Here is a 14608-nt window from a genome sequence, read left to right on the forward strand (position 1 = left end):
TCCCTCCCTCCCTCCCTCCCTCTCTGCTTCTCTCCACCCATCCTTCCGTCTAAACTGTAAAACCTGCTCACCTCTCTTCATCTTACCCTAATCTCTCCATCCCGCATCTCACTTTATCCTTCTACCCCTCTTTCTTCCCTCTCCTCGCTATTTTCTTCCACCTTCTCTCCCACCACTCTCGCTCACTGCTGTCTTTTCTCAGTGTTAGTCGATGCCGTACAAAAACCTTTCCCTTCACCCTCCCTCCCTCCCTCCCTCCATCTCACCGTTGTCGTGTCTCAGGGCGGTGTTGGTCTCGGCGTATCGGGACAGGCTGACCTCGTAGCCTCGCTGCTCCAGGATGCGCTGGAAAAGCTGGACCTCCGTATCCGCGGCTACGTGCTGACCCGTCAACACCACGGCTTGTGTGACCCGCCCAGCCTGGTTCTGAATGGACCCCTTGACCCGAGGAAGAGGAGGGAAAGATGGATGTCAACATCAACACATAGAGAGGTCACTTCAACCACCAAACAACATTGCTGTATATTTATAAGCAATACAAACAAAGACCGTACAGACAGTCCATGAAGCCAAGACGGATCATTTCCTGGCAATTCATATGGAACGTTTTCTAATTTCAATCCTATTTGTATTACAGGCACTTAAACAATGCCACCATAAATGATTGAAACGGGCATCAAAACAGTGAACAGAACAGCCCTAGAGCACTAGGGAGTAGAGCCTGAGCCAAACACGCTTAAACCCTTAGCGAGCGAGAGAGAAACCAGTTGTGAAGGGTTAGGCTGACAGAGACACATGAAAGCTCTGTAGCTGCTCAGCTCGCTCTGTTTACACAACTCTGAGCTGGATACGCTGGATAAGGATAGCAGCAGGATCAAACCGTCATGGCTGGGGCAGGGGTGAAGGTAGGGAGGGGAGGGGAGATGGAGGGTAGGAGAGAGGGAGAAAAAGTTAATCTCCTTTGGTAAGGAGAGGGAGGGCAGTTTTCACTATATCATTTCTGAAGTAGACAGACTTTTCTTTCAGAACTGTTCGCCCCTCCCTCTCCGTTGCCTGCTCATTCATTTGTATCTCTATCAAGTCTCTTCCTCTCTCTTATCGCTTGCTCCTTTTCACTTGAATCTCTCTCTTCAGTCTTTCTATCTCTCTTGCTCTCCATTTGTCCACCCCGCTCTCTCTCTTCTCCCTTTAAATCACTCGCTCCAGTCTCTCTCTATACCATTCCTGTCCAGTCTCTCTATTTTCTCTCTTTCATTCCTCTCGTTCTTCCGAGGCCTGTGGTAGCGTGGCCTGTAAACGTTTCCATCTGAGAGTTGCAGGACACATCAGAGGGAATGTCACAAGACCCCCATAACTACAACCAGTCTCTCTCTCTCTCTCTCTCTCTCCACTCCCATCCCCCTCCAACCAGCTACGCAGAATCCTTTCCACCCTCCAATACACCCACACCCACAGCGCCCTCCTCTCTCCACCCTCCAATACATACACACCCACAGTGCCCTCCTCTCTCCACCCTCCAATCAACACACACCCACAGCCCCCCTCCTTTTTCCACCCTCCAATACACACGCTCCCTCCTCCATCCTCTCTTCCCCCAGATACTAATCTCAAACATGCAATTATTCCACAGTGCTCATCTTGCTGCCGCCCTGCCTGCCAATCTGCCATGGCCCAGTTCAGACACAAACATTATTATTTCATTAGGAGATTCCACCAAATTGTTAGCCTACGCCTAGAACTAGACCTCTTTCTGTCCTCTTCAATTTTTCTTCCTCTCCCTCGCTCCCTTTCTCCCTGAGTAATAACAAATACACTCCATCACCCCTTCCTCTCCCCTCTTCTTCCTCTAGCAAGGAAGGAGCGAGTTTACAGTTGGCCCATAACACAGAGTGAAATATTAGAATAGTATTACTTTAATAAGCGGGGAATCGAATCAAGATGTTTATACAACAGAGGCAATCCTCTGAACAGGGCACCTTTAATATAATCTGCAGCCGAGAGGGACTCATATTAAACACACTCATAAACAGTTTATTTGGCAGAGTGAGGGAGAACCACTGCTGGGGAAATTATGTTTGTATTGATTATAATGTGTTGGTATACACAGCACACAGCCATGAGCTCAGGTTAACCTAGGAAATTGCTTCCACTTTTTCATTTGGTTACTGATTTGATGAGCAAAGAAGTTTTTAATCAATACTGCATAATTCCTCTTTGCACGTACTGAAATAGTGTTGTGAATACAGACGGTTGATGATGTATTAAAAGTTGAGTTCTCCAATGGTAAACAAACTATTTACTAATGGTTTATAATGAGTTTACAAGCAGCCCTTAAAATGAAGAGTTCTCCATGTTTTCTAAAATTACCTAATCTGCCAGTGCTGACATCACAAAGGAGAAAAAAACCTGACCCCGCCCCTCATCCCCATAACGACCCTGTGACAGACAGTGTAGCACCTCCAGCTGTCAGAGGTGCAGTATGATTGAGTGTACAGTAGTTAGTATGTGTTGAATCCCAGTATCCCACATTTAGTCACATATTAATAGACCTGCTATCTTTAACAGTCCTGGCTGACTGGGCCCGACCTATGATCCTTCCCAACAGGTCACGCTCTCTGGTCCTTCTCGTGGTTAGAGCGTTGGGCCAGTAACCGAAAGGTAAAAATCTGTCGTTCGGCCCCTGAGCAAGACAGTTAACCCACTGTTCCCCGGGCTGTCAAAATTAGGCAGCCCCCCACACCTCTCTGATTCAGAGACACATTTCAATTGAAGGCATTCAGTTGTACAACTGACTCGGTATCCCTTCCACCCCATGGCAACCCCCAAGGCCATAGCCGCAGGAAGTAGGGGTGCTGAGGGTGCTGCAGCACCCCCTGAAAAATCTGAATTAAAACATTTGGCACCAAAATGGATAGCAACCCCTCCCTCAAACTGCTTCCAGTGGCTATGCCCCTGACAATCCCCTGGCAACCGCTCTGATGCTAGCAGACATATGGTTATGGTGAACATCGTCACCTTAACCCCTCGCACCAGTCCAGTTGATGAAGACCCATACACACAGTACGTGAACACACTACCAAACCAATTGTGCCGCTAAACTTGACCCCAGACCACAAGAATTCAACATCATCCACATCCCCCCTTCAAATGCATTACTCAATACAGTTTATTGGCTTGAATATGACGTACAGCCAGGTTATGGCCCACATTCTCTGCCACCACTGCAGAAATATGAACGCAACATGTGATGTCACAGCAGTGTTTGGGGAAGGTCACATGTGAACTGGGTGGTGCTCTGCTCTGGGTTGCTTTCCAGACATTTGAACCCCAACCTTCCACTACAATAGTAACTGCACTGACACTATTAGTAAATATGGGGAAAGACAGCTATCAATGGACTGAGAGAACTACAATAGTTATGAGTGATTCACATGATCTCAGCAGCCCATACAAATCAAAGTCTTTCCATACGACAGTGAAAAGTCAACCCACATAAATCTCCCCTGGGTTCCCTTCACATACCACATCCAGTGTGTGATAGTTAGCCCTCTAAGGTGGGTCTGTTAACCGTGTGCCATAATGACCATGTTTCCCTCCATCCGTGGAGAGACGGATGAATACAGAGGGTTAATGGGCCTTGCACTCGTTGAGAAGGAAAATAAATGTGTGAAAGTTTAGCTGTCTGGGGAGAGGGAGGAGAGAGAGGGGGAGAGAGGAAGAGAGGGAGAGATGGGGAATTAGGGGACAGGAGAGCGAGCCAAAAGGAGAGAGGCCTGTTTGTGTGAGACTGAAGGGGAGTCTGGAGAGGCCGAGGCTGGCTGTATAAGCCCTGGTTCTGGCCCTGTCTCTGTTAGTATTCATCTGGGTCTGCTGGGCCTGTTTGGTCATGCACTACCATGCTGCTTCTCTCCTTAGTTACTGGTGAAGGATCTGCCAAGGAGGCTTTTCTTCTGTTCTCTACTTCTCTCTTTTATTCTCACAGTCATTCTCTCCCCGCCTCCATTTCTCATCCCTCACTCTTTTCTTCATTCACCCCCTCTGACCCTCTGTCAAAATATCCATCTGAGCCCTTCTTCGACCCGCCTTTCTGGCTCTCTTTCCCACTCTCTCCTTCCATCCCTAACCTTCTCTCTCGGTGACAGGATGTGGCTTAGTCTTACCACTGGCTCCATGGGTAGAGTTCAGTGTGTCCGAGAGGCCCAGGGTTATAAATACTCCCATCTCAGCCATGCACACAGAGACAGACAGAGAAACAGATATACAGCCCACTGGCAATATATAGACACCCCTTCCATGACTCATATCACCCAGTTACATCCAAGGCCAAACACCCATATGCAGGTGGTCTGAAAAATGCATATCCCCCTATCCCATATAGGTCACATTCAGTACATCGAGTAAGACATCTTGTTCTAAGTTGAGAGCAGTCAAAACAAATCAGAAAGTCATCATTCAATCACAACAAACGCACATTTTACATAAACAAATAAGTAGTTGAAACATAACCGAAAGCTACATATAATATAATCAATGTACCCACTTTAAACATGTATCCAGAGGCAACTTGAGCATACTTCCTTATTACCGTGTAACCTTGCAAACAATACCTCCTATTCTATACTCACAGTTTAAATACCTAACCGACAGGCCTCCCGGTGCCGCAGTGGTCCCTGGGTTCACGCCCAGGCTCTGTCGCGCACCAGCGACTCCTGTGGCGGGCCGGGCGCAGTGCGCGCTAACCAAGGTGGCCAGATACACAGTGTTTCCTCCAACACATTGGTGCGGCTGGCTTCCGGGTTGGATGTGCGCTGTGTTAAGAAGCAGTGCGGCTTGGTTGGGTTGGGTTGTGTATCGAAAGACGCATGACTTTCAACCTTCGTCTCTCCCGAGCCCGCTACTACAACAATTGGATACCACGAAATTGGGGAGAAAAAGGGGTAAAATTCCCCAAATAAAAAATTAATAAATAAATACCTAACCGACAAGGCAAATATAAACATAGACCTACACTGGCTGGCTACTAAACATCCAATTCCATAGAGTAGTGAAGCATGCAAGGATCAGACATTTACAATACAGACCTCGGACAAGAACTATGGGTACCCATTGGGGACATACTGTACATGCTCTTAAAACTGCCCTACTATACTGTAAAGTAATACACACATCAGGCAGGTGGGGTAAGCTGTCTAAAATAATCTCCAGACTTCCAAGTATTTGTCTCCATCCTTCCTCAGTACAGTAATATGTTGCAGGTGTCTCCATCCTTCCTCAGTACAGTAATATGGTGCAGGTGTCTCCATCCTTCCTCAGTACAGTAATATGGTGCAGGTGACTCCAAGCCTTCTATCAGTATCATCAACTGAGGAGTTTCCTTCATATGCTACCACTTCTATGGCTGCTAGCAGTCCATTCAATTTAGATTAGTGATAATTTAGAAAAGGTACCAAGTAGAGGACTAATTAACTGTATTGGGACGAACGCCATTAGAGTACACCAGGGGAGGCTCCTCAGAGGAGGAAGAGAATGACCATCCTCCTCAGTGAACTTCATAAAGATAAAAATTGTAAAACATTTTTTTTAAGTATTTATTTTTTAGATAAAACTATACAAAATATCATCACATGTCACCAAATAATTGATTAAAACACTATTTTGTAATGGTCTTCAGTAGTTTCAACATCACTCTGTAGGGTAGCACCATGGTGTAGCCGGCGGACAGCTAGCTTCCGTCCTCCTCTGGGTACTTTGACTTCAAAACAAAACCTAGGAGGCTCATGGTTCTCACCCCCTTCCATAGACTTACATAGTAAGTATGACAACTTCTGGAGGACGTCCTACAACCTATTAAAGATATTGCAGCATGAACTGACATGTTGTCCACCCAATCAAAGGATCAGAGAATTAATCTAGTACTGAAAGCATAAGCTATGGCTAGCTAGCACTGCAGTGCATAAAATATGGTGAGTCGTTGCCTCAAAGAGAGAGAAAGACAATAGTTGAACAGTTTCGAACAAATACATTTCTTCCAAAATGAAGGAGAAGCGAGAGAGAAATTGAGAGAGATTGTAATTTTTTTTCACTTTTAGTTTCACTTAATTGGTTAGGTCAGGGTGTGACTAGGGTGAGCAATCTATGTTTTCTATTTCTTTGTTGGCCTGGTATGGTTCCCAATCAGAGGCAGCTGTCTATCGTTGTCTCTGATTGAGGATCATATTTAGGCAGCCTTTTCCCACCTGTTGTTTGTGGGATCTTGTTTTTGTGTAGCTGCCTGTGAGCAGCCCAGAACGTCACGTTTCCTTCTGTAATTATTTTTGGTGAGTTGCATATTTATTAAACATGTGGAACTCGAAGTATGCTGCGCCTTGGTGCATTCATTCCAACGAACGTGACACTTACTTGGCTAGCAAATGCAGCTATCTAGTTTAGCCTACTCAAACACCCTGCTCAAACAGAGGTATGCTATGTTAGCTAGCTGGCTATGACTATCCAACACAACACTGGAACAGTTCCAAGTCAAGGTTCGTTTTTTAAAACGAATTTATTGCAACAGACTCCGGCCGGTGTAAGTTCTAAACTACTTACTGACTGTACTCTAACGTTACTGCATGATTGCAGCGGGTTTACTAACGCGTTAGTTCTATTAGCTATGTTGACTATGAAGTTACTTTAGCTAATATGGTGACAATGATGTAGGATGTGTGTAGCCATTATGATATGGTTTGGCTTGGAAAGTTTTTGTGCCTGGTCACATACAGCTGATTTGTTGGGCATTAAAGTCGACAAGCGAAGGGAAAAGGTGAGAGGAGGAGAGTGCATAGATGCGAGAAGGAGTACAACGTGGCTGCTATGAAAGTGAACTTTGTTTACATGACTCCCTGACTCTACCATCCCGGCACCCTAACTGACTCCCTGACCCTACCATCCCAGAACCCTGACTCCCTGACCCTAACATCCCAGCATCCAAACTGACTCCCTGACCCTACCATCTCAGAACCCAACCTGACTCCCTGACCCTACCATCCCAGAACCCTAACTGACTCCCTGACCCTACCATCCCAGAACCCTAACTGCCTCCCTGACCCTACCATCCCGGCACCCTAACTGACTCCCTGACCCTACCATCCCAGCACCCTGACTCCCTGACCCTAACATCCCAGCATCCTAACTGACTCCCTGACCCTACCATCTCAGAACCCAAACTGACTCCCTGACCCTACCATCCCAGAACACTAACTGACTCCCTGACCCTACCATCCCAGAACCCTAACTGACTCCCTGACCCTACCATCCCAGCACCCTAACTGACGCCCTGACCATACCATCCCAGCACCCTAACTGACTCCCTGACCCTACCATCACAGCACCCTAACTGCCTCCCTGACCCTACCATCCATGAACCCTAACTGCCTTCCTGACCCTACCATCCCAGAACCCTAACTGACTCCCTGACCCTGACCCTACCATCCCAGAACCCTAACTGCCTCCCTGACCCTGACCCTACCATCCCAGAACCCTAACTGACTCCCTGACCCTACCATACCAGAACCCTAACTGACTCCCTGACCCTACCATCCCAGCACCCTAACTGACTCACTGACCCTACCATCCCAGCACCCTAACTGACTCCCTGACCCTACCATCCCAGCACCCTAACTGACTCCCTGACCCTACCATCCCAGAACCCAAACTGACTCCCTGACCCAACCATCCCAGAACCCTAACTGCCTTCCTGACCCAACCATCCCAGCACCCTAACTGCCTCCCTGACCCTACCATCCCAGAACCCTAACTGACTCCCTGACCCTGACCCTACCATCCCAGAAACCTAACTGCCTCCCTGACCCTGACCCTACCATCCCAGAACCCTAACTGCCTCCCTGACCCTACCATCCCAGAACCCTAACTGACTCCCTGACCCTACCATCCCAGAACCCTAACTGACTCCCTGACCCTACCATCCCAGCACCCTAACTGACTCACTGACCCTACCATCCCAGCACCCTAACTGACTCCCTGACCCTACCATCCCAGCACAATAACTGACTCCCTGACCCTACCATCCCAGCACCCTAACTGACTCCCTGACCCTACCATCCCAGCACCCTAACTGACTCCCTGACCCTACCATCCCAGAACCCAAACTGACTCCCTGACCCAACCATCCCAGAACCCTAACTGCCTTCCTGACCCAACCATCCCAGCACCCTAACTGCCTCCCTGACCCTACCATCCCAGAACCCTAACTGCCTCCCTGACCCTACCATCCCAGAACCCTAACTGACTCCCTAACCCTACCATCACAGCACCCTAACTGACTCCCTGACCCTACCATCCCAGAACCCTAACTGACTCCCTGACCCTACCATCCCTTCACCCTAACTGACTCCCTGACCCTACCATCCCAGCACCCTAACTGACTCCCTGACTCTACCATCTCCAGAACCCTATCTGACTCCCTGACCCTACCATCCCAGCACCCTAACTGACTCCCTACCATCCCAGCACCCTAACTGACTCCCTGACCCTACCATCCCAGCACCCTAACTGCCTCCCTGACCCTACCATCCCAGAACCCTAACTGCCTCCCTGACCCTGCCATCCCAGCACCCTAACTGACTCTTTGACCCTACCATCCCAGCGCCCTAACTGACTCCCTGACCCTACCATCCCAGCACCCTAACTGACTCTTTGACCCTACCATCCCAGCGCCCTAACTGACTCCCTGACCCTACCTGTGACCTTCTCCAAGCTTAGAGAGTCTGGTTAGTGCCAGTGGTCAAATGCTGGAACCTCCTCCCATACACACTTTCAGCCATTCAGTGTCAAAGAAGCAAACAAGCATCCAGATCTTTCTGGCAGGGGTTCCACTCTGAACACCACCAAACGTGCTCCACACATATGTGGGGAGTTTGAATGCTGCTCTGATGGGAGTAGCAGTGCCATTGAATCATAGCGTGTATGTGTGTGCGAGTGAGGCGGTGTTCCATGGCTTTCTGATCTCTGATTCTGCTCTGTTCCTGCCTCCTGCCCTGGGACTGAATGGGGCTGTCAGGGTCTGGAAGAAACTCAAAGGGAATAAAGCGTTGGAGGATCACATTCCGTAGCGCTGATCTAACACTTCCTACTGGCCTACTGCTGGAGCACTCACCCCGCTAGCACCCCTGGAAAGCCTGGGACAGCCATACACAGGTGCTAACTGCATACACACGCACATGGACACACACTCACACACACACACATTGCAAACCTATAACACCAACACCCTTGCCAAAATGCCCCATCCCTAACAACTCTCCAGCAATTCCAATCACCATCCTGCCCCAGACAGACACAAATACTGAACACCCCATACACACAGTGTGAAGCTAGTCAGTATGACATGCCACAGAGGGTAACAGGCACAAACACTACAGTGACAGGGCTTTTGTAACGATGGCTCTAGACATGCCAACAATCAAACCGCCCCAGTCACACTCAATATCAACTATGACAGAGTCCTTTGAGTATTATGAGAGGAGAAATAAGGGCAATGTAATGGCTCAGACGTCAAACTTCGGATTCACAATAAGTCCAACATTCAGAACTGTTAGGGTTGTTTCTAGAACTCAGAGTTGCACTCAACAGCTAAACTGAGGCAGTGTGTCTGTGGTGGATAACACATTTGGCTGTGACAGCTCGGTTTCTCTCTGTCAACCACATAGTCAACAAGTCCAACAGACTGCCTGTCTCCCTCTCAATATCTCTCTCAACACTATCCCTCCTTCTCCCCCCCCCCCCCCTCTCCTTGTTTATTTATTATTTTCTTCCTCTCCAAGGGGCCATGACAACTGTTCCAGGAACAATTTCCAAATTTAACCCATAATGGTAAAAGTTAGAAGTGGGTAAGTAGAGCTGATCTAGAATCAGTTATTAGAGGTAGATGGTAACCAGAGAGCTGTGTGGTGACCTGAGGTACTAGCAGCTGATTTGTGATTTATGGCAGCGGTCAATCTTGTCTGAATACAACACACACTTCCTGAAAGACTGAAAAGCAAACACAGTAACTGTGGGATTACCAGAAAATACTCTCACAATTACAGAGCAGTCTGTCATCCAATTGTGTTACCCACATGCACCTATGACACACACACACATATGCACAAACACACACTGTTAGTCTTTGTCACACACTCATACACACACTCTAGCTAGCCCATACAATGTCAAGCAAAGCTATAATGGTCAAGGCATAGGCCACATTTGAAGCAGCTGGGTAATAAATACATTTAAATCCCTCATGTTTGGTTTACCTCAGATTATGTCAGCTGTCATTTTATGGATGCATGAGAGCTGTCAAAGGATGGCTTATCCAACTTGATTAATGGCAGAACTTTTAGGCTATATCAGGGAACACTTTCAGACAACGAATCACTTAAAATAACCCGGGAAATTGATATGCAAACTTGTTTTTCTAAAGGTTCATACAGGTGTCAATCATCTGTGTGGAGCGAAGAGCTGGCATTAAATAAATAAAGCTGCACCCGGGATACTTCTAGAGCACATGGCATGTCCAGCTGACCAATGGGCATTGAGCCTCGAGCTCCTAGCAAGCTCATCTAAATACCTCAACACTAATATCCATAGCAAAAAAACGGTTCACTATTCTTAAGCAGTTTACGATACTTGTTAGTTATATAGGCTGACAACTAAATTAAAATAGGCTCAACCTGCTAGTTATATAGGCTAAGCCAAGGAGTCAGCATCCAATAATTTTGTTGTTAGGTTTGAAGCTAAGGTTGTTGCTCATTAAAGTTAATGAAACTCAGACGGTGTTTTGAGCCCAAAGACAAAACACAGGCTGCATAGGGAGGCATACAACCATTGCATGCAACTAACACAGCACGGTTTAAAGAAAGCCTATACCCATGTGTTTTGATGATGAAATGGCCTTACCCATTGTGGGATGGAACAAAGCTTATCCTTGAATCTTCAATATTCAAGGTTCAAGTAGGCTACCTAAAGCAGAGGACAAACATTGTACAATAGACAAGTGCAATTCTATCATAAACCCACTTACATATCTGTCCCTCTCCAAAGCCTCCAGGGTAGAAATAAGCCTCGCAGGGTCCTGCAGAAGTTCATCAAATACTTCCAACGCTTCAGTCATCGTTGACTTGTTGCGTTCGTCAGCCGCAGGTGGGTCGCCTTTGAACCGACTCCGTGCCACCATCAGGGTCTGGTAGAAAAGACACACCGCGACCCCTAGGAGCAATAATCGTCCGGAGCAATACCTGCGGCGGAGCGTCCAGAGCCGCCGAATAAACATTCCCGTTTCACTCCCAACTTTGCTGGCAGAAGAATAAAGGCATACCATGAGGGAAGATATTTAGCCTATTTCTTCTCCGCGTCCCACTCAGACCTCACACCACTCTGGCCGCTCTCCCGGTCGGATAGAAGGAACACAGAGCAGCGGCGCTATCTGTAGAAACACGCACTTCAGGAATACACAAAGACCTGGAACATTGTACCGCATTTTATCTTTCAAATATGACCTGGTTGGTATTTCAGAGGGGGGTCCACGGTGTCCAAGAATCGTCACTATGACAAACTCGAGTGATCATTTGTGAGCTGGCACAAACAAACAAAACCTTTTCCCCAACGTTGTTATTCCGTTATTCATGAGAATTAAGTTAGATCAGTGAGCCACAGTCCAACTATCACATCCTTGAACACTGGAGTTCCGAGAGAGATGGGGAAAGTTTCCCCTCTCGCTTCCTTTGGGGAAGAGTGCCCCTCAGATCATTAAAAACATTCTCGAGAAGCAGAACATCATAGATCAGACTCTGCTACTGCGCGCTGTCAGAAAACTGCCATTCCCATTCACAACCAAAGGCACAACGCATGAAAACATCCCGTCAGACACAGATAGAGCCAAACTGAAGTTAGAAAAATGAAGAACTTCAACAAGACCTCAGACCCTGAAATAGGTTACAGACTACAAAGAGGGTTTCCACTATATCCGAGCGCTGGCCGCGCACCGGGGGGCGACTTCACCTGGTTTGGGTTAGGCTACTCTAAGAGGAAAAAGTCAACAGTAGCCGAACTTCCTTTCCGTGCAGACGGCTGGATTACAGTCTCACACACAGGGCTACTGGTTCCGAAAATTAAAACTCCCTCGGGTAAAGAAAAAAAACAAGTGGAGTTTATACCATTGATCCGTTTCAACTGGATAGTTGAGGAGCTTTCTTGTAAAGTAACGGTTTTGAAATTCCACGATGTACATGGAGCGGTCTAAATGCGCACACATGCCTCCTCGGTCGGGGTCGAGGTATGCTCCCCCTCATTCCAAATTGTGGTAAAAGACAGGGCTCACTCTTTGCTATTTGTGGCACACACACCAGTCCTCCCTTGGCTCATTATTTAGAGAAAGGAGTTGGAGCCCTGCTTTGTTTCAGTCAGATGTGGTGAGAGAGAGGCTATTGAAAAGGTTCCCTTTCAGAGCAAGGGCTGAAAACATGTTCCCTTTATTTGGTGAAGTTGTAAGTTCTCCAAGACACCTCAGGTTCCTTCTAAAAAATATATAGCTATTATGGCAGTTTTGTATATAACAAAAAAGTGAATACAATCAATAACCAAATTTGGTACAACCAAATCCCCTTGTGTGTGAGGGCTGCAACACTGCTGGTTTTCATTACATTCCTCGAACCAGGGAATGATTAGACCTGGGACACCATGTAGGTGAGCTGACTCATGGTAAATCAGTGGCATTCATTAATACATTTCCTGCCAAATAAAGAAAACCAGCAGTACATCAGCCCTTGAGGACATGATTGAATAGCCCTGTTAGTACTGCATTTGTTGAGAGGTCAAATGCAATGTTAATGGGGCGAGCAGGTCACCATTAAAACAAAGCGGTGTAATGTGTTAAAAGCTTACTTCATTATTTGATGTTTTAAAAAAAAAAACTCTACACCACCTTTACCCCACACACAGAGATGATTTCAAAGCTATCCCTTGCTCTCCTTTTGGCAAATCTGAACATAATTCTATCTAAAAACTAAAGCAGGGAGTATCAGTGACTTGCTCAATACGGAGGTGGTCAGATGACGCAGATGCTAAGCTACAGGACTGTTTCACTAGCACAGACTGAAATATGTTCCAGGACTCATACGATGGCATTGAGGCGTATACCACATCAGTCACCGGATTCATCAATAAGTGCATCCCCAGTGATGCACATTATCCCCAGTGACCGTACGTACATACCCCAACCAGAAGCCATGTATTACAGGCAACATCCGGACTGAGCTAAAGGGTAGAGCTGCCGCTTTCAAGGAGCGGGACTCTAACCCGGACGCTTATAAGAAATCCCTCTATGCCCTCCGACGAACCATCAAACAGGCAAAGCGTAAACACAGGACTAACATTGAATCCTACTACACCGGCTCATCGGATGTGGCAGAGCTTGCAAACTATTACGAACTACAAAGGGAAGCCCAGCCGCGAGCTGCCCAGTGACACAAGCGTACCAGACAAGCTAAATTACTTCTATTGCACTTCGAGGCAAGCAACACTGAAGCATGCATGAGAGCACCAGCTGTTCCGGGCGACTGTGTGATCACGCTCGCCGTAGCCGATGTGAGTAAGACCTTTAAACAGGTCAACATTCCCAAGGCCACAGGGCCAGATGGATTACCAGGACGTGTACTGCGAGCATACGCTTTACTGACATGTTCAACCTGTCCCTGTCTGTAATACCTAAGTTATAAGCAGACCACAATAGTCCCTGTGCCCAAGAATACCAAGGTAACCTGCCTAAATGACTACCGACCCGTAGCACTCACGTCTATAGCCATGAAGTGCTATGAAAGGCTAGTCATGGTGTGCACTTCAACACCATCATCCCAGAAACCCTATATCCATTTCGATTTGCATACCACCCCAACAGATCTACAGATGACGTAATCTTTATTGCACTCAACACCACCCTTTCCCACATGGACAAAAGGAACACCTATGTGAGAATGCTGTTAATTGACTACAGCACAGCGTTCAACACCATAATACCCTCAAAGCTCATCACTAAGCTATGGACCCTGGGACTAAACACCTCCATAGGCAACAACACATCTACCACGCTGATCCTCAACACAGGGGGCCTTCAGGTGTGCGTGCTTAGTCCCCTCCTGTACTCCCTGTTCACCCATGACTGCGTGGCCAAGCATGACTCTAACACCATCATTAAGTTTGGCGACGACACCATGATGGAAGGCCTGATCACAGACAACGATGAGACAGCCTATAGTGAGGTCAGAGAGCTGGAAGTGTGGTGCCAGGACAACAACCTCTCCCTCAACATGATCAAGACAAAGGGGATAATCCTGGACTACAGGAAACGGAGGGCCGAGCACACCCCCATTCTCATCGACTGGGCTGTAGTGGAGCAGGTTGAGAGCTTCAAGGTCCTTGGTGTCCGCATCACCAACAAACTATCATGGTCCAAACACACCAAGACAGTCGTGAAGAGGGCACGATAATGCCTAATCCCCCTCAGGAGACTGAAAAGTTTTGGCATGGGTCTTCAGATCCTCAAAACGTTACAGCTGCATCATCGAGAGCATCCTGA

At 47.4% G+C, this 14608-nt stretch overlaps 1 protein-coding gene across 3 annotated transcripts in view; it reads right to left on the reverse strand.

The window, feature by feature from the left end:
• Positions 1-12346, reverse strand: part of LOC139393037 (cadherin-like and PC-esterase domain-containing protein 1) — a 64899-nt gene extending 52553 nt beyond the window's left edge. The window contains exons 1-2 of one of the 3 annotated variants that reach the window (XM_071141361.1): positions 11060-12346; positions 267-438 (exon numbers count right to left, since the gene is read on the reverse strand). In XM_071141361.1, coding sequence (XP_070997462.1) covers positions 267-438; positions 11060-11356 — 469 coding nt within the window. In that variant the 5' untranslated portion in view covers positions 11357-12346. The remainder of the gene's footprint in view (positions 1-266; positions 439-11059) is intronic. The other 2 variants (XM_071141362.1, XM_071141360.1) reach the window with 2 other exon arrangements.
• Positions 12347-14608: the final 2262 nt, after the last annotated feature.

This window comes from Oncorhynchus clarkii, chromosome 33 (genome assembly GCF_045791955.1).
Source record: "Oncorhynchus clarkii lewisi isolate Uvic-CL-2024 chromosome 33, UVic_Ocla_1.0, whole genome shotgun sequence".
In the NCBI taxonomy this organism is placed as follows: domain Eukaryota; kingdom Metazoa; phylum Chordata; class Actinopteri; order Salmoniformes; family Salmonidae; genus Oncorhynchus; species Oncorhynchus clarkii.